Source organism: Trichogramma pretiosum, unplaced genomic scaffold (genome assembly GCF_000599845.2).
Source record: "Trichogramma pretiosum strain Unisexual culture from Peru unplaced genomic scaffold, Tpre_2.0 scaffold27, whole genome shotgun sequence".
NCBI classification, from domain to species: Eukaryota; Metazoa; Arthropoda; class Insecta; order Hymenoptera; family Trichogrammatidae; genus Trichogramma; species Trichogramma pretiosum.
Window position 1 is genome coordinate 445862 of NW_019641694.1, and position 20514 is coordinate 466375.

The 20514-nt window shown below is 41.6% G+C and overlaps 3 protein-coding genes across 3 annotated transcripts; 1 reads left to right on the top strand and 2 right to left on the bottom strand.

The window, feature by feature from the left end:
* Nucleotides 1–10194: 10194 nt before the first annotated feature.
* Nucleotides 10195–12748, top strand: LOC106648082 (cyclin-K). The gene is made up of 5 exons (XM_014364759.2): nt 10195–10723; nt 10966–11203; nt 11281–11338; nt 11417–11739; nt 11817–12748. Exons 1-5 carry the CDS (start codon nt 10505–10507, stop codon nt 12200–12202), a joined length of 1224 nt encoding a protein of 407 aa, XP_014220245.1. The 5' UTR covers nt 10195–10504; the 3' UTR covers nt 12203–12748.
* LOC106648083 (proteasome assembly chaperone 1) lies at nt 12574–13945 on the bottom strand. Its single transcript, XM_014364760.2, has 5 exons — nt 13842–13945; nt 13501–13580; nt 13281–13441; nt 13011–13206; nt 12574–12933 (listed from the first exon to the last, which is right to left on the bottom strand). Exons 1-5 carry the CDS (start codon nt 13937–13939, stop codon nt 12746–12748), a joined length of 723 nt encoding a protein of 240 aa, XP_014220246.1. The 5' UTR covers nt 13940–13945; the 3' UTR covers nt 12574–12745.
* Nucleotides 13946–14703: 758 nt separating this feature from the next.
* LOC106648081 (lamin-B receptor) lies at nt 14704–18822 on the bottom strand. The gene is made up of 7 exons (XM_014364758.2): nt 18059–18822; nt 16945–17100; nt 15999–16863; nt 15618–15916; nt 15291–15544; nt 15081–15208; nt 14704–15005 (listed from the first exon to the last, which is right to left on the bottom strand). Exons 2-7 carry the CDS (start codon nt 17092–17094, stop codon nt 14722–14724), a joined length of 1980 nt encoding a protein of 659 aa, XP_014220244.1. The 5' UTR covers nt 17095–17100; nt 18059–18822; the 3' UTR covers nt 14704–14721.
* Between the last annotated feature and the right edge of the window lie 1692 nt (nt 18823–20514).

Sequence of the window (20514 nt, forward strand, 5' to 3'; positions counted from 1 at the left end):
ATGTCCTCTGAGCTTTGAAATACTCTGTTCTATGGATCCCGAGGCGCTAGACTGCTACCAACATCATTCCCAGCGATTCAGAATGTAAGCGAAAGCAATCATCGTTATGGCCTCGTTACAATTGTTTTACCGACGAAATCTGGATTCACTGCGTGGCGTGTACGGGTTATAGCCTGGGAAGCCGGTGAAGACGACGATTTTTATTGGGACTTGATTCTACCGATAAATAAATAGCCTCTCACTTTATAAAGTAATAATGCCGATACAAATTACTCGATTGTACTTATTGCATCATTTCTTTTTTCTCACCTTGGGCCATACTTCATTTTACGATCGAAATAAAAATCTGTGTTACTCGAGTGTTCGATTATACAGCCGGTGTAAATGGAAGGTGTTTTGATGCGGTCATAAGCCATTTAGTCAACTAGATAAGGCTGAATTCTCAAAAAACAGGTGTAAAACTCTCGGGCGATGCTTTTCGAGGAGAAAGTCTTTTTTTTATAAAATTGAAAAATCTTCAACCTATATAATAAGAGTAAGATAGAATTTTTTATATCAGTTTTTCTATAATGAAACCTATCTTATTCGAAGTCTCTCTTTTTCTCTCTTTCTACTCTATTCGACTCTATTCGACTCTCCCTATCTCTTCTTAAAAAAATATAAAACTTCATATATGATGATTTATCCTATTTTCATAATCGCATCCACGTCAAAGTAAACACAAATAAAGTGCTGAATCAGTCTTGAAAAATTTTTAAATTTCCGATGCACTAGGTTCAGCTTTTACTCGACTCGTCCACAATCATGACCAACAGTCGTGAAATCCGTCCTGATTTTTAATGACTTTTTCCCCTGCGGTTGAGTAGCTATTCAAGTTTTAAGCATCAGACATTGTTTTCGGATAAAGTCGAGTGGCCACAGGTGCGAGGTTGAAGCCAAAAGTTAATAAACTCATATACGCGGGCAGAAGCTGAATTTTCTAAACGATTACATGTAAAATCTGCGGTCTATACGTACACACGAATATACATGCATTGGCAAAGTGAGCCAGTCTCTCTAGTCTAAGCTAAGATATTTGGCCTAGTAAATATTTGGAGATTGTCTGCAAAGAGAGGGAGAGAGAGAGAATATCCCCCGTTCGCACGTGCTAATAACTGATCCGAGATTTAATTAACGTGCGGATACGGAGTATATAAGTAGTTGGTGCTCACACGAACAATAGACAACGGGTACCGTGTTTTTTTCTAAAAAATTTCAAGGAAAAATCAAAGTTCCGAAATGTATATAGTATATCCTTTAATACATCCGTTGGAGAAATTGAGTGGAGCGTAGGCTCGGTCGATTATATCGTGAATATCATGCAGCGTCATCGATTTTAGAGGGTCACTCGGGACCAGTAGCGCAACGCAGCAACGGCAGCAGCAGCAGCAACGGCAGCAACGGTATAAATCAATCACACAGGCTCATTAGCCCCTGGGCTGAACAAGGTAGCACAGCACTGCTATTGCTGCATTCATGTATGTGTGTACGATACATACATACATGCTACAGGAGTTATGTTGCTGCTGAGGAGGGGCCGAGTCTCAGCAACAGCAACAGCCGCAGTACGACTCGGAAGGGGCGTACGCGCGGCGTATATTTGCATGGCGGATTCGTATTTGGTGAGCGCTATATGTGCTGCAGCGTACGAAGCGGAGAGGGTGAGAGAGAGAGAGAGAAGGGGCATAGCTGACTCCCGAGGTCCCGGTCAACGCGCGGCGTGCTCACAGTATATGTATGTGTTTGTCCGCCTGTGTGTGTGTGCCTGCATATACGCACACACACACGTGCAGTGTGCGTGAAGCACTGGTTATTATGTAAATGGCCTAGTCGCTCTCTCCCTCTCAATCCATCAGTTGACAAATCATTAACTATGCATCGAGCTGGCCAGCAAATACTCGTTAATAGTAGCCCCCCTGGCCGCCTCCTCCTCTCGGCTGTCCTACGAGTGCATACACGAGTATGTATGTACTGGCCAAATATGCCGCGCCATTATGTGTAGCATTATAACGCGAGCGAGAGAGGAGTGAAAGAGAGAGAGAATCTCTCGATATTTCGCCGAGCGTAGGTGCTGCCGCTTTGTCCAAGCGAACCCTCATTTTCGTATTTTCGCCTGGTCCTCCCCCCAAAAGCGCGGCGGAAAAACTCGTGCCCCGAATAATGACCTCGAAAGCGAGCGAATTTGCACTTTTGGTCGCTTCGGCACACATTCGCGCACACGCATGTGCACTGATTTAGCATTCGACCGGAACGTCATTAAAAGCGCGTTTCTCGTCAATCCCGACCGTTTGAAGTTTAAAAATACAATAAACTGCGCTGCTGCTGTTCGTCTGTCAGGGAAAAAACATCGGAAAACTCGCGGCGCCCCGTGTCGAATTGTCATTGGGGTTTGTACGCAGCTGTCGGAATCGTCCGGCGCCAATTCGATGCTCGCATACAATTACTCGACTGCGACTTGTGATTCCGCGAGTGCAAAAAGGTGGCGGGTCGCGCTCCCGAAATCCCTATTGAGAATTCCGCCACGTATGAGCGCGCGTCGAATTAAAACCTAATTGCATTTATGCTGTTGCCGCTGCATCGCCGGCTCAGTGCGAACTGCGTGTCGCGCTAATTTCATTATATTATTAGCGAAACGAGCTAGAGCGAGTTCGGGAGCATTTAATGATCCGAATCGCTTGTGTGCGCTCCAGAGCGAGGTGCGCGCGAAATAAAATATAAAAACTCGCGCGCTCGGCGCCTGTGCGTGTTCGGGGATAGATCCGACAGCTTTATTATATACACACGCGCGCGCACATACTAAAAACACACCCATCGACAGCTTCACAGACTATCATCGGTGCATGTAGTGCGTATTGCTGAGCTTCATTTTATTTATGTATTCAGATTTAGCGTGCAAATCGTCCGACAAACTCTACATTATGCACTGGATACGGGCTACGGATGGAGCAGTGAATGCACGGGGGCAAGTGTATACATTTAACGCGTGTAATAGGATATATCGAGCATAGAAAACGCAAGATTAGCCGGGTGTGGCTCTCTCTCTCTCTCTCTTTGCCAAAACGTTTTAATGTACCCACTAGGACAAGTGCTGCGGAATAATAATAGATTAATGTATAAGGCTTGCGCGTCTGCGCGTGTGAGTAAGCCGTGTCGGGGCGCAGCCTCGACTAATAGGATGTATATAAGACGGCAATTTGCCTACTCGCAGCACGTATACAATAATAAGGATGTAACCCGCTGGCACACCCGATCGAGGAGCAGCGACGAATAAAAGCAATTGCGGCGAAAAGAGAGCAAAGAGCAAGAATGACATATTCGCTCGTATACGTATACCTCGGGGGGGATGGGTGGACGAGTAGATAATTTTCGCTGCGCTGCGTTGGCTGACGTACGTACGTCACAGTGCGTGACCTAGAGGCGCGTGGAGGGCTTATATAAGCGCGCGCCGAGGGGGTAGCGTCGTCTAGCTCACCGAATTATCGAGAATGACGACGCTCGCGGCACGAGGCACTCGACACGACCCTCTCTCTCTCTCTTATACGATATAACGATCATCGTATCGAATTCGCCGCACTCGGCTGGCATCGGACGATAAAAGTGCAGAGCCAGAGAAAATGAGAGAAAGACCAGGCAGTTATCTTAGCCGCGCGCGAGAAATTACGTGCCCACATAGCGTATGCAAACACACGTAGGCAAACTCGAGGCTGTGGCCAATGAGTGAGAGGACGAAGCGCTCCAAAGAGACCTATGAAGCATAACACGGAGAAAGAGATAAGAGAATAGCGAGGCTGGTTTTAGGCCGATAAATATCGAGTTTTCCCGGCTTTTTTAATGAATTATATAAAGGCTGTAGCGTTGGTGCGGCGCGACTGTATACGAGCGAACCTGTGGCAAAAAGATGACGAGCCGTTTCCGGTCGCGTGGACGCCCGGCGCGTAATTACGCACGACACGATCGCTCGGTCGTCCTTATCGATCAGCATCGTGACATCCTTCGGCGATCAACGCATGTACGTACCTCATGAATAAATAATGCAATAAAGTTTGGGTACTCGAGGCCAAGAGTTTTCTCACGCTCGCTCGCGAAATCGACTACAAATATCTACCGGTAATGCTACGCGCAGGGAAAGGGCTATATGGGGATCGATGCTGTACGATATTATGCCTTACACATTTAGCTTCGAGTCGTACAATCGAGGGAATACAAAAGAGAAGAGGAGCCAGCAGAGAGAGAGAGAGAGGAGAGTAGCGGAGAGGACTCGTGTCGAGTTGCTATGCTGCGCGCGTGGAACACTCGAAACTCGAGCTCGACGCGCGAGCGAGCGAACGAGCTAGCGACCTATGCACGCTAGCGCCAGCAGCAGCCAGGTCAAATATTTTCCGCGGTTAAATATTTGATCGGCTTTTTATTCCATTTATCAACTGCAGTAGCAGCAGCAGCAGCAGCCACCACAGCGTCAGTCGAGAGCCGAGTTCTATCTCACTCTTGCTCTATCACGTACATACACAAAGTCTAGGCGTGCGCATGTGACAATCTAATTGGCCCGGGCGTTTTTCTTTCTTTCCCGAAAATTATCCGACGGCCGGTGGATCACAGCGCCGCAGAGGCAGCAGCAGCGGCAGCAGCGGCAGCAGCGGCAGGCGCAGCTCGGCTCTGTATAGTGACTGCACAGGCGAGGGAGCGAGGGAGCCAGGGAGCGAGGCGCAAACATTGCCAGCGAAAATTAAAAGCGCATGCGGCCAAGTTTCGACTGCGCGACTATCCGCAGGACACGAGTCGTCGGTCGAGACTCTACTATTTCTGGGTCAGGCCAGCTATACGCGGGGTAAATATTAAGAGGCCGATGCTCAAATATTTGCCCCGGCGGTGTGTCCAGGACGGCTGCTCCGATCCGAGCTCGTACTCGTATAGCTGCGCCGACGGACGCCGACTGCCTAGCCGCCCAGTCGGCGGTGGGCACGATTAAAAATTTGTCATCGGCCATCGGCCATCGGCCCATTAAATAGGAAGGCCGCCCGTATGATCGAGCCGAGAGCAGCCGTCTCTAATGGTCGCGCTCCAAGAGCCGAGAAACGGACCAGTCTCAGCTGCGGAAAAGGCAAACAATCCGAGCTTGCGGTGCCGGGCGCTTGTCGTCGAGCATGTATAATACTCGTATACGGCGGGGCAGCATCTGTGTATATATAAGATCGTTAATGCGTGTGTACCGTGGGTGGAAATTACTTTGTATATTCGTGTAAAGGCAAGTACGGGATAATGGTAGGTATAAGGTAGGCCGGCCACTTAGCGCGCGCGATACAGTATACGCGTTTAATTTTGTCTACTCGTATCGTACGCGCTGCAGGATACGTAATAATAATACCGTATAAACGAGTATAAGGAGAGGAGGAATCGCTTTTAGCCGCAGTCTCCAAGACGCACTCTTACTCTTTTGAATTCGCAGTATTCGCGGCCACTTCTAGTCTAGCTGTGCTGCGGTCGGTCGGTGTTAGCGAGCGCGTGCGTCCCGCAAGCCACTCTACATACACCAGCCTTCGAATTAATTATCACAGAAATTAAGAGGCGCTCGCGGTGGTCTGCCTGCGGTTCCCTCTCTCTCTCCCTCTCTCGCTCGTTCTCTCGTTTTTGCGCTTAGCTAACCGAGAGACAGCTATACAAGTTGCTGGCGAGGCTCCTTTCGATAGATGCGTGCGTGCGTGGGTGTACGAGTATATAGCGAGCGTGCGAGAGGATGCACGGTAGCCGAGCGAGCCTCGCGAGATTAACACTTTGAGAGAGAGGAAAAAAAACATGCGAGCTAGAGAGAGAGAGAGGAGAGAGAGAGAGAGACAGAAAGAGAGAAAGAGAAAACAAAGTGAGGAGGCATCACTGATGAGACACGAGGGCCCACACATGTCGAGCCCATTATTGTAACATACATCACACACTCGTACTCTGGAATATAATATGTATATGCAGGCATCGGTCGATGAGTACGAGGCGCGAGTCGACCGAGTTTCTTTTCCACTCTACGTCGTCGAGTGCTCCGGCCTTCTCTCGTTCGTTCGCTCGCTCGCTCACTCGGCCTGTGTTGATCTTGGCCCGAGTCGCTGATGCTCTCTCTCTCTCTCTCTGTCTCTGCGTAGCACGCGCAGTCATCCAAACAACGACGGAGCTGCAGGTGCTCCCGCTGCTGCTGCTGCTGCTGCTGGCTGCATTAGCACGAGGATCGCGCTAAAAGCTTTCTCGTACTCGCGGCGCGGCCCTCTCGACATAGCTCGCAGCAGCTCGCGTCGAGCCGAAAGCTGCTGGGTGGTCCGACGCGTCTCTGACTCTGCTGTACGCGCTGCGCTGCGTATTTTGCCATTTTCCGTCGGCCGTCGGCGCGCGACTCGACCCGACTCGACGAGGCGTCTGCTTCGCGCAGATAAGCCTCTGCAGCCGAGCCCACGACTACAAACTGCCCCTTGCCACGCTACAAATACATCACCCCTCGTATAGTCGCCGCCAATACCGCTGCTGTCGTCCTCGTAGTTTGCGCCCGTTGATGCCCGCGCTTCTAGCCCTGCGGTAGATGCTTTGCTCGGGCTTGAACAAACACTCGCTATAATTTTACCCTATCTCTCTCTCTCTCTCTCTCTCTCTCTCTCTCTCACGTTCGTTCGCTCACTCGCTTACTAGCCTGTCATTGATTCATGGGGCTCGTTATATTCGATCAACGGTATTCTGACCTTTTTTTCCGACTCTTTTCCGTGCTCGAGTCACAACCACCCACGCGCGCCTCAAATCTTGGATAATTCGGAAAAATAAATAACTCGATACCTAGCCGTGTTACTCGATAGTCCGAGTCAAGCTAGAAGAGGTCAACGTGCATGGATTCTCGTCTCTGTAGAGCCTCGTGCCCAGCTCGTCTCGATTGATCAAAGCATATACACAATACATTTAATACATGTATATGAAGGATTATTACAAAGCGATGACATTATATGTTCGAAAACATTCACGCTTTTACTCTTTTGACTCTTTGGTTCTCTCGCGTATACGCAGGTGCGATTGTGTTTTTTTCTTTCTTTTTTCCTTTTCTGGTTCCTTCCTATTCGTTTGATGTGTGGCCGGCCCCGCGTGCGACCCGAGCGCTCGCGCGTTAATTATCATTTTAACTGTCTTCGCAGCTCTTTTCTCTTTCTTCCGAAAGTCTTATAGCTCGCGACTACCCGCTAATTAAAATGTTTCAGGAAATCAACGCGCGTCGAGCTTCCTGTCATCCTCTTCACGTGTACACCTATACGCACTCGGATCGATACTTGACACTTGTCATGCTATTTTATCCCGCATAAAGTATACCGGAAGATTCTCCTGCATCGTGGCTGATTTTTTTTGTTTTTTTTTTTGCGCTGTGACACACGACGTGAAAGAAGCGAAAATGGTAGCTGCGGCGAGTCGCTGAAATGCACGCACGAATACGTGCAAGTAGCGGATGGGGCCTCCTCTCGTGCAAGTTTTAATGATAAACCAATAATGGAACTGTACGCGCAAGAGCTAAGAGAGGACTGCCTGCTCACACATACGCGATAGATATTTTTATCTGCGACGATTTATTCGCGCTAACACGATCGAGGCATGTTATCGTGCTTCGCACGCGCCGATGTATATAATCTCATTACCGAGTCGTCGGTTGCACATCGTATAAAATTACGACTCTATACGTATCGCGCGAGAGTGCGCCAACAAGCCAATGTCTTTCTGCGGGCCCGAAACCTTGCAAAACATCGCCTTTTCTCGCGACTCCTCATTGGCTGGCATTGGAAATCGTCTTCGCCGTCGACGCTCGCGCTCTGTTTGCCAATTATGCAAGATCGCGCTCGTATTCGCAAATATTCCCTATCTAAATTTGCTGTACATTATACGTATGCTAATATGAATTCGTTTGACTCACTCTTAGCTTCCTTTCACATCTCCACTCGTAGCGACATCTGACTTTCAATCTTGAATACTCACTCTTCTCAAAAATTAACCATTCGTTGGAATCGAGTCCACTTTATCAACAGTTCGATCGGTAGAGTTACCTGTGAAAAAAACGTAATACCCTCCGTTTGAGATAACAACTTTTTCAAAATGTCAATTTCTTCGTGATAAAATTTCATTCCTAGAAAAGTGATTGTTCTTCATAATGTATATCGATAGAATAATTTTCTCAAATAGTTATAAAATGACTCAATGTTGCTTTCGGTCAAATGTTCACATCCTGATTTTTAATTATTATTAAAGTTAATTTCGTTTAATATGTAACTTCAAATGAGAAATATGGAATCCAGCCAAGTATTTAGCTGTTCCGTCAAGTAATTTTTATTTTATTAGTATGAAAGTAGGCAACTACTTCAAGCTTATAATTAATTTTATTACATCTATTTCAGATTGAAAGAAGAGCCAACAGATGTGTTGCAAACTAAAAATATTAAATATGAAATAGTACTGAGCAAGTTCAATACTTGAGATTTCTGCAAGAAAGCCGGATAAGTTTTGATAAAAAATCATAAAATAGAGCTTTGCGACGTGCATATTAATATAAAGTTAAGAAAATGCGGGATTATTCTCGAAATCATTTACAGGATATAAAATATAACGATGATCGTGAAACTCAAAACGGAAATAAAACAAAATAGAAAATGTAGGGAATGCTACAAAATTGGTTTCAAAATTGAAGACAAATATGACTGTGAACTCAGCGAGCAAAATCAAAAAACGAGTATCACAAAGAAATTCAACTGTCAACATGAACACGAAGTATAGTGCATGTAGGTATCACTTATATAGAAAAAAGAATCTCTCTTAAGATCATATCAAGCAAGACATCGTTACAAGACACAGCTCGAGCAATACATACAGAAAGTCATTTTTACAAAAGTCTAACTTGAAACCCCATACCGATGTGGCGCATATGGGAAAGACATATATACTCTAAAATGTTATCACAAGAGCCACATCGGTTCGGGCAGACTAAACTTAAAAACACATTAATGCGACTTATAATGGTATCACATATCTAACTATAACTGTAATGCATGCAGTTGATCATTTACTTAAAAATGTAATCCCCATACTCATGTTGAGATAGTTCATAATGGTATCAAACATCCATATGATGTGTGATTTCTGTGAAATAAAATATAAACGGCAGTTTGATCTCAAGGGGCATGGCAAATTGTTTCATACTGGTATCACCCAAGCGTGCGAGACACGTGAAAATATATTTAAACAAAAAAGAAGTCCAATAGACCACATTGGCAAGGCGCATTACTCACACATTGTGACCTAATATATGTATATAAAAAGCATGTTCCGTCTTATCAAAAACTCTGATGTACGCACCATCTAACATATTTATTCGGAAGACCAATTTTCGTTTTATTATATGACGAGTTCCTCTTGTATTATATTATCTATAATATACACGAAGATATTAATAACGTTTGAGTTAAATAAAAAAAATTTAATAGAAAAGTAACCATATGTTTTACAGGACGATTCAAATTAGCGTATGATTTTTTAGAATTGATCTATAATTCTAATTGAATTAGCTAAGCGATCTATCCCGCTCGCTCACAAGACCCTTCAGATCGTGAATTAAACGTCTTTGAATCATTTTTTTTCTAGAGAAAAAAGTCACTTTTTTCCATCTAAAGTTGAGCCCAAAATTGGTTTATCAATAAAAAAAGGGAAAAATAAAAGATAGGATTTTTCGTTCATTTTAAAGTTTCTTCTTTTCAAAACCAAAAGTAGTGAGGAAAAGATCTCGCCGTCGTTATCAAAGTTTCATTGAAAATTATCACTCATCTTTAACCAATTCAATGCTATTATTTATTTTTACTTTATTTAAATGTCCCAAACAAAAAAATTTGTTGATGGTACAAAATGATAAAAATATTGAAATGCATAAGTTCATCTACAAATTGTTCAATCAAATTCAATTTTTGTTGACAATACCTATCAAAAAGAGGACTTTTATAATTTCAAAATAAATGTTCATTTAGTCACTTCAAGGGCAGTAGATTAAATTAGTGGCAAAAAAACCATTTCCGTTATGTACAATCAGCGCTCTCTTTCGGATTGGTTCCTAAAGTATTTTCAGTTTTTTTAAGGTCTTCGTACAACAATATGTAAGAACACTAAGAACTAAGATATGAAACAGTGACGGACTTATTGCAAAGATGGAGTGTCAGTCATGCGCTGCATAACACGGCTCAATCTCAAATCTGAGAGTTAACGACGTTAACGAGAAAAGTCGTGAGTACCTGTAAGCCGTGTCGACAATGAGCATAAGTTAGACAGCAGACGAGATCGATGATCCAGTAAATAAGGATCATTTGAAAACGTCGAATGCTGGGCTCAGCGTTGAGTGCATTCATCGCATCACGCTATATTCAGTGTCAGTGTTAGCTCTGCCGTGCATTTCGTTACACGTATAGGTTATCTGAACTTTTTTAAAATGCCTTGTTGGTATTATGAAAAAAAAGAGTTGAAAAATACTCCATCGGTTCAGGATGGACTCGACTTTGAAACAGAAAATAGATACAGAAAAGAAGGTGCAAGATTTATCATTGAAGTTGGTACGAAAATGGACCTCGGTTATAATACTATGGCAACTGGTGTAGTGTATTTTCATAGGTTCTATATGTTCCACTCTTTCAAAACGTTTCCACGATATGTAAGTTATTCAACTTTTACCATTTTACCTTATTTTTAGTTTATTATATCTTCATTACAATTGCAAGTACAAAATTTTATAAGACATTCGTTTGTGTATTCAACTATTTTCTCCAATCAAATGTCAACTCCACTTTGAGAATGTTTACTTTTGACAGTAATATACTGAATGCCATTAAAATCATGTTGTTTTGATGTTAGGTAAAGTTGACACAATCATTTACATTACCTTTGCAAGTTTAGGTTACAGCATGCTGTTGCCTCTTCTTAGCTGGTAAAGTAGAAGAAACTCCAAAAAAATGTAAAGATATCATCAAAACAGCAAAATCTCTGCTTGATGATCAAAAATTCATGACTTTTGGTGATGATCCAAAAGAAGAAGTAATGACATTAGAAAGGATCCTCCTTCAAACAATCAAATTTGATCTTCAAGTGGAACATCCTTATAGTTACTTATTGAAGTATGCCAAATGTCTGAAAGGTATCAACATATTACTGATAGTCATTATCTATTAGTTTTATTAATACCCATTTACATATTTTCCATTTAATTTAAAGGAGATAAAGGTAAACTTCAAAAAATGGTTCAAATGGCATGGACATTTGTGAATGACAGGTGAGAATGTCTCCAACATAAAAATAAAAAACATACCTTTTTTAATGTTTGTCAATAAATTTAACCTACTTTTTTCAGTTTATGTACCACTTTATCGCTCCAATGGGAGCCTGAAGTTATAGCTGTAGCACTTATGTACCTAGCTGGTAAACTTAGTAAATTTGACGTTGTTGACTGGAGTGGCAGACAACCAAAGCATTGTAGATGGTGGGATATGTTCGTTGAAGATGTTACTATGGATTTATTAGAGGACATTTGTCATCAAGTACTAGATTTATACTCACAATCTAACAGTGTACCAAAAGCAGATTCTCCTCCAGTGACGCAGTCTACCGAACATCCAAGAGAAAGAAGCACACCTCAATCAGTAAAAATGGAACCTTCTCATATCCCACTTAATGGTCAGAATTTTATTTTAAAAAACGTTATTCTGTGAAAAAGAGATCAATAATCAAATCAAAACGTTGTACTTTTACAGTTGCACCTGTAGTAAAGATACCAAAAACTGAACCTGCCTTAATTACTGGCAATGGATGTCAAACAGTTGATGTAGCTGATAGCTCGAAACAAATTGAACCTCCAACTCATTATCCACCGTATGCTGCATTTCCTCCAGCAAATTCTGCATTTCCACCAGTTTTTCCACCTGCAAACATAAATGTACCGCCACCACCTGTGAATGCTTTAAATCATATAGTTCCACAAATGCATATGAATATGGGAGGAGCAATTCGACCTCCAATTAATCCAGGTCCTCCAGCATCTTTTCATCCGCCGTACCCTTACCCACCAAATTCAAACTATTTTCCAGGAGGTGGAGCCGCTCCGCCATCGAATCCACCTAGAATGTATTACCCATCTTAAAGTAAATATAAGCTAAGTTAATGTTAGAAAAAAATGGATCATTGGGTGATTTTTTGTCATTTTCAATGGAACTACAACTTTATGAAAATGTGAATATCAAAACTTGTATAATATGAACAATTTTACTTCACTTTTTACAAAAAGAAAAAAAAAACAATTTGTGAAGTGTGATTAGTAACCAAATCGAAAATTCTTGATTTAATTAGGAAAGAATGTAGTGAATAAGAAGTACAATAAATTCAAAACATTTTTCCAACTGGCTTTAGTATGTCCTTGAAATGACAAAAAATATTTGCCTAATTATTTAGATTGTAAATTACTGTATAAAGATTACATGTTTTTCAATAATGTGTGAAAAATACAAAACACTCTTCAGTTGGATTCCTTAGAATTACTGATATTAGTGTTGCATAAAGATCAGTAAAATTTAAGGTTAATTTTATTTAGATAAAATAATGTCCCCTTGAAAATCTGTGCTGACTTCAAAAAAACTTAGATCTATGTTACAATTTATATTTTAATATTAAAAAACCAGTACATTGTTTACATATATAAGTTTCCTTTATTGAAAAAACAAGGTCCTGAAGTTTTGAACTGTGGAATAGGTTTTTCCATAAGTGTAGAAAATAATTTAGTTAATGGTGATGCATTTTTTGAATCCAAATCAAATGTATCAGTGTAAAGTATGTATATAATGCAAAAAATATCTTGTATATCCGCATAAGTCAACACTGAAAAAATACATGTGTATTTTTATTGTTGAATATATGATTGCATAGTAAAATTATAAAATTTCTTGTTTATTTACCTCCAGCACTCAAACCAGTAACAATGTTAGGTTGATTCAAAATGCAATCTTTAAAATTATTTTCTTTAGCTGCTTTTGATGAACACAATAATTTCAAAGTGGATTCTGAATCAATTTCTTCTGTAGATTTTAAGTTGGATAAGTGATCCGCTGTGATTGCATATAATTTCTCTATTTTTGATAACAAATGTGAAAGCTGTAAATAATTGTACATAATATATTATAAATAATAATTTGTATGTAATAAAATCAAAATATTTCATATTATACCGTTTTAGTTAATTCTCCTGCTTCAGTTAAATCTGAATTACTATCAATGACGCAAATATAAACATCATCAATCTTATATATTTTTGCTACAGGTTTTTCAGATTTATTTTCTATGTTACCCACAATATCAGCATCTTTTAGCACACACGATAGAGTAAATTCTAAAATAATAGAAGTGTCAATAATCATTTTTCAACTCTCCCATTTTGTTTTTAAATACCTGCTACTATTTGACCCTCTATTAGGATAAATTTTTTGATAGTGACTGGCTCCTCATTAGTCCAATTTATACTGAAGCCTCTGCAGTTGACAGAAAGAATAGTATTCAACATTATTCAATGAAATTGTCAAAAATTTTTAGGGGTAAATAATTGAAATATTTTTTCATATATGATATTTTTATTAACATTACTTTTATATTCTATCATTTTTTATAAAATTATTTTCAAATTACTTTATTTTAATATGTATAATTAAATAATATCAATTATTCTATTTCTATACAATGTAAATAAACCATATTTCAGGTTAGGTACCGTGGGTCCTTTGAATTGTACTTACAAATTGTCTTCGTGACAATGAAAAGCTTCATCGTCGTCATCGTCATTCCAAAAAGCCCTCGAGCTAGGATGTACAACTTCGCCAAAGTAGCTAACCATATTTTTTTTCTACTAAGAATAAATTTTAAAAAATAGCAAGTTGTACTTGATCAGTACTAAAATACAATTCATATTATGTACATACATAAGATTGTTTTGATCACGGAACTGCTGTTTATAGTAGAGATCATCGACACGATTGATAAACACGCCATCTCACGAGTAAAACGTATACATCTATACAAAAAGGGCGCCAATACACGATTTCACGGAAACTAAGTTAATTATTCGGTTTTTATATTTTTTCTAAATATTTATCCTAGTTTTCTTATCAATTTGGTGTTGAAAAATTATTTGATTACCAAATATATTCATAAAATCGCTTCTATACAACGATACTTGTCCATACATCTAATTACATGTATATTTATAAATAAAAATATAAAATTTCTTCAAGTATAAAAAATCTTATCCATATCGATGAATGTCATGCACAAATACTTTTCTTAAATAAACTAAGATGTGTTTGTGTAATCTATAAACCACCTAATTTCTTAAATTTTAAAAATTTATCATTACTTTACGACGAGATCCGACAAGCGAATGAGTGTATACATTTTTGAAAAGTCGCACTCATTTCGTTTCGCAGGGTCAATGCGGTACGCCAAAAGTTTATTCACTAAGGCCGCTAAAGGTCCCACTTGTTAACTTGACACTTAAATTGCATTTTATCTTGACGACGGTTTTTTTCTTTGAGAAAAACTGTATTCAATTGTGGCGTAATTCATGTGAAAGTTTTCAAAAAATCAAAAACTTCACTTGATACGAAGTAGCCGAGCTATTTAAAATATTGGCTTGAGGATCATGTATTTCACTCGAGAGCAATATTGCTCCCAAGCATAGCCATACCGTTTCGCGCAACGTGCGTTATCGCGAGTGGCTCTGTGACAAAGTAAGAAAACTACTTGAAGCGCTAGAAAAGCTGGCAAGATATCAAGGGAATAGCTAAATCCAGCTAGAGCAATGTGCATCAAAATATCGCAGAGATAGTTCGGGTGTCTTACATAGCCCCAGAATCCTGACACGATCAAACGCTTTCCACGCTTGGTCGGGATCGTTTCTAAATCTGTGAAAGAACGAAGTTTTTATTATCGAATAAATAAAACAATTGATAAGATGTATAATGGTATAATGGACTTACGAGAAAGAGAAGATGAAAATGGATTCTTCCTGAACTCGTTTTTCTGATTATTGCATTTGCGATAAACGAAAAATGCAGCGAAAAATAGAGCGATGAAAATGCAAAACGAGTAAATGGGTATGTTGACTCTGTAATAAATCAGAAAATTAATAGCTTATAAAATCTCCAAATTATCCAACGATGATACGATGAATTTTCGATAATACATACTTGTTGAATAAAGCGAATCTCGTAGTTAAAGTTGCTAAATAAGGATACACTAAGTATCCAACCGTGAGCATGTAACCAGTTCCTTCATACATGAATTCAAAAGATGTCATCCACACAGATTCGTATACGAGGGAGTCGATGGAGTAGAAAATTTGTAAACCAGCAACACCCAAGGTAGCCAAGTTCAAGTGATCTAAATCATAGACTGGAGCTTCTTTGACAATTTTTACGATTGCAGCCAAATCGATTAGAGTCTATCAATAATATAATTTACCATTAGTTATTTTTCCATACATTAATGATTCAAATGGTGAATAAATGGTTTACCGTTCCAATGATAGCAGTGCGGAAAATTATGACTTTTATATCAAGATTTCCGAATCTAGGATTGACTTCTCGCCCTTGCCAAAGATTATAAATTACGCTGTTGGTAGTACCGTACATATTCAAACGGGACACGGGCACTTTACCTCCTTTGATGTACAATATAATAGCCAGAAGAACACCAAATATTGCGCCAATAACCGTTAGTGGCAAAGACTTGTGAAGCAAAAAATTAACGACATCGTAACCTTGATAAACACAGCCTCCAAAAATGGCTGATGATAAAATCAAGGTGAAAATACCTGCAAAAAAAGAAAAAGAAAAATAAGTCACTCAATAAAATTAAATTGAGATATACGATAACAGTAATGAAAATTTTTTTACCGTTCACTCGGTACTGCAGTTTACCGGAGCGGCTTTGCTGACCATCGACGGTACTGCCAATCGGTAAAATTGACATAATCGAGACAAAAGCAATAAATCCGGCATACGCTAACGATGCCTCCAAACTAATGAAGTTCCTCCATTGCTTCAAGTCTCTCAAACGGGGTACGCGCAATAGTTTTTGACTGCACTGTTCATTGCCACATGCCATTTGCAATAAAATACTTCCCAGTGGTAAAGCAAATGAGAGAAACAAAGCACCAAGCCAACCTCCCCATTCTTGGGGTTTGCTCAAATCGGCTTTTGCTTTTTTGGATTTTGACCCATCCGATTCAACGTCGACATCAGTTTCACTATCGTAGGCGATGATTTTCAATAAATCCTCATCGCGTTGAGCCGACATTCCTCTGGACTTTCCGTCAGGTGAAACTTTGTACTGATTTTTTCTTTCAGCTGGCAGAGACGCTGCTCTATCGGCCCCTCTCAACTGGTAAAGTTTCTTCTCTGTCTCGGCTTTCGAGGCACTGGCTGCTATGCGTATGGAGCGCCTGGTGGCTCGCACGTTGTCCTTCAAGCGCGTTTGCAGTGGAGCGTAGTCGTCATCGAGGACGCTTTTGGAGCGTTCGGTCACGTCGGTGTCGCTAGAAGTGTCCGTGGGATCATCGAGCCTGGACAGAGTGACCTTGGCTTGACGAGCCGCTCGCACAGACAATTTTCTGGCTTGCGACGCGGTGGTCGTTCGAGCCGGGGACTTCTTTCTGGCGGGTGATTTGCGAGCGGGCGACTTTTTTCTCGTAACAGCTGGACTTTTGGGTTTGGCTGCTGGGGGTCTTCCACGAGATCTGCTCCGGGAAACTCTCTGTGCCTATAACAAGATCGATACAAAAATTGGGTAAAGTCTTGGAGGGAAAAAAAAGAGAAAATTACTCGAATTAGAAACGCTTACCTTGACATCGCTCTCGGGGATAGTGTGCTCTACCCCTCCTTTGAATTGAATCTTGTACTTGCCGCCCTTGATATCAACCACTCGAGCTTTTTCAAAGTCCTTGGAGTTTGGAAGCTTAGCGAGGACCTGGTCCCCCTCGGAGAACTTCATGGTGTGCTGCAAAGACGAACGAGCGCTTAAGTGCCGGTGCAATAGACTGGCGCGTCTATTTAGACTCTATCGACTAAAATCGAGACTTAGAGAGAGAGAGGAATTCAAAGAACGTGTGGGCTCGATTACAACAGCATGGGAGAAAGCAGAGCCAAAAAAGAGAGAGGTCATGCGCTGCGCGACCATAGTCCAGCGTTATAAAATATACCGAAGCGTGTTGGGGCCTATTAATAGAACGAGAGCTGCAGTGCCTAGAATTGAATTTATGTAAGAGACATGTGCATTATAGTACGCGGGAGACGTGCAGCGCGTGAGTGCCGAAAAGGGACCAATTCGATGCTTGCGGTGCAGCGTCTCGCAAGTTTGCACCTCGCGCACAACATAGGTCTGCTCGGCCGAGCGTTTGTTTACAGGCCGCCGAGTGCGCGTCTCGGCAAGGCCGTATGCTATGTGCATATATACGTTCGGTACGTTATACGCACGCACCTATACAACTACGTGGTCAAAGCGCGCGCACAGCATATAGGATACAACGAGCGCGGCTCGAGCCGAGTGCGCTCCAGAAATGGGGGGGAGAGGAATGAACGAGACGACGCAAGGGTGCATACACACACACACAAACACACGGACGCGCGCGCGAGTCCACTCACACAGCCGTACGAGTCAACGTACGCTTTCGACTATCGGACTTTCAGGCGGGAGAAAGCCGAGCCGGTACAGATTACGATTGTAGCATTTCCATGATTTCGGGCTTCGCGCTGCACGAGACGACGAAATTTTAACGCGTGTCCGACGCGATACGAGACGCGCTCGCGTTTCGAGAGAGAAAAATTCACGACCGATTCGTCGGCCAGATAAGAACGAGTCGGCGTCGCTGCACTGCAGTTCGTAATGATGACAAGCAACGGTTGCACTCATCTTATCTCAAACTATATGTGGAAAAAAATATGGAGAGCAAACTCACCTGCTGATCAATGGCACTCGTGCGGCTGCGAACGGGCTTCGGTGCTGAGGTCTGGAACCTGCGCTGATAATAAATAATCGATGCACTCGTCGACGACGCGTACACGACGGCTACGAAAACAACAACAACACCCCACGCGTTTGCTCTTTGCACTACTACACCACTACTTACGGCCGGAGCGCGTACAAACTTACGTTACATACACAGCGAACTGTGCAGCGGCGACGACGGCGGCGGCGGCGGCTATAGCGGCGGCGTGGGCTTATAACGGAGCACAAGCTGCTGCAGTCGAGGTGAGGGGACGCCGAAACCCCGACGCGCTCCAATATGTTGCGCGCTGATGCCGAAGCGGAGCTGTCTGCGCGCGCAGCTTGCCCAACACATAAGCGATACATTGGAATATCCGCGCCTGTTGGCACTTTTCGATCTATCGCGCCCAAGCAACTCCGTTTCTGTGTGTATGTGTGTGTAAAACCGACGCGCCTTCTCCAAGCCTTGCCAACGAGATCGTGCGTTCCCCTAGAATTTTGGCCTCTTACAAAATAACTGCCTTACCGTTAGTGGATCGAGTCTTACCCTTTTTCGATATTATAGCACATGATCGCATCTTTCAATTTTCTAATGGTCCTACAGAACAAACGCTCGTTATACCGAGTTTTACCGAGTTGGCGCTTGTACAATCGCTCGGCAGTAAATGCCTGATTAAATCCCTCTGATCTTTTTTCTCATTAATTTCGTAACTACTCTCGTAAGAATCGTTGATATATCAAGGTTTTATCAACGCATTTACCTGCTTTACTTATTAGCATAATCGAGTTGTCGGATTGTTTTTACAAGCGTTATGCAATATTTTGACAGAAACATTTCATATACCGTTTGAATAATAAACTTTAAAGATATTTGCATTATCAAAACAGAGAAACTAAATTTTTTTAATTTTCGTTTGATAGCTATGGCGCGGGAATTTTGAAAGAATTTTTGAGGTAAAATTAAAGAATGAGATTATGATGACGTTATTTGAAGTATTTCCTACAACACAATTAACTCGAATTTTTATCATCCAATTTTGCTGACTGCTTTCCTGATGTGGCTTACCTGATTGGTTTCATCATTCTTTTTTTATGCTGGCATTTGCAGTGTAATGATTTGACAATATTCATGATAATATAAAGCATTTAATATATGTGAAAAATAACTGTTAATACGTTTTGAACATTTTGCATGAAAAGTAACATTTGTAAATAATAGTAACACTTAAAAGTATTATTACCTACTTATAATACTTCGGTTAATGTAATTACGAAAGCACCGATAACAAATTTTACCAGTGGAATACGTTGGAAAATAGTTTACTCGCTCATATGACGACTGTCAAGGTAATATTTTTTCGCGGAAATGTTACGATTTCTCAATTTAAAAATCAATAGATTATCTTTTGTTTCAAGCATTATTAGATAATTTAGAATTCAGTAAGGTTGTTGGAAAAATTATCGAGTTCGTGCAAGAAAAAAAAAATTGTAAACATATCGTTTTGTAGCATGAAAAAGTCGAAGCTCATGATAATAATAAAAATGCATCGCGCGATAGAGATACTTTCCAACAGTGTCATGGATAAAAAAAGTTCCACTGCTAGGCATAAATCTAATACGTTTATAATGATATCTTCATGCCTACACGTGCGATTGTCCGAGTGCGAATGCGCATTCGCACAAATAAATACCTTACATGGGCGCGCGCATTACTTAATACCGAGCGCTTGATGCATAAAAGAGTATACGAAAGAGACAAAGAAGGTCTTGGTGCAGTGATAAAGTTGACGAGTCATGAAAGGAATTATATTACATCGGCGCTGGCTGAAAAAGAGAAGAGAGAGAGAGAGAAAAAAGCTCGACTGAATAGGCGATTACGGAAAGAAAATGTCAAGTAATTTGGCTTTAAAAAGAAAAGAAAGGAAAAGCTTTTTTGTCAGGGTTGAGCTCAAGTGGAGTTGAACCAAGTGGGTCGACGGGGTTTACATGCATCGCGTAATTGCAGCGGCGCTTCGACTAGACAGAGAGGAGCCAAAAGCAGGCGTCATATTAGCGAGGCGATTATTATACATAGAGAAAAAGAGCAGAGAAAGACAATAAAGTGGCGATGCGCGCTCGAGCTACCGAGCGAACGAACCGCCATGGCAGCGATCACGTTTCCATCCGTCGATACGACCTTGAAGGGGTTGTCGAAGCTCGAGCTGCAGCAGTAGCAGCGATAACGAAAGAGAGAGAGAGAGAGAGAGAGCCACATGGAAAGCTGCACGCACAACACGACGCGCGACGGCAGTCCTTGCGGGCGTATTAAGGGCTGCCCGCGGAGCGTCTAGGTATATCGCGCAAGCGCCAACCGATCGATCGGTCGGTAGGTTGGTTGCTCTCGCCTACTACTGCGCGAGAGGGTGGCGTTACATTGGCTCTAGATTC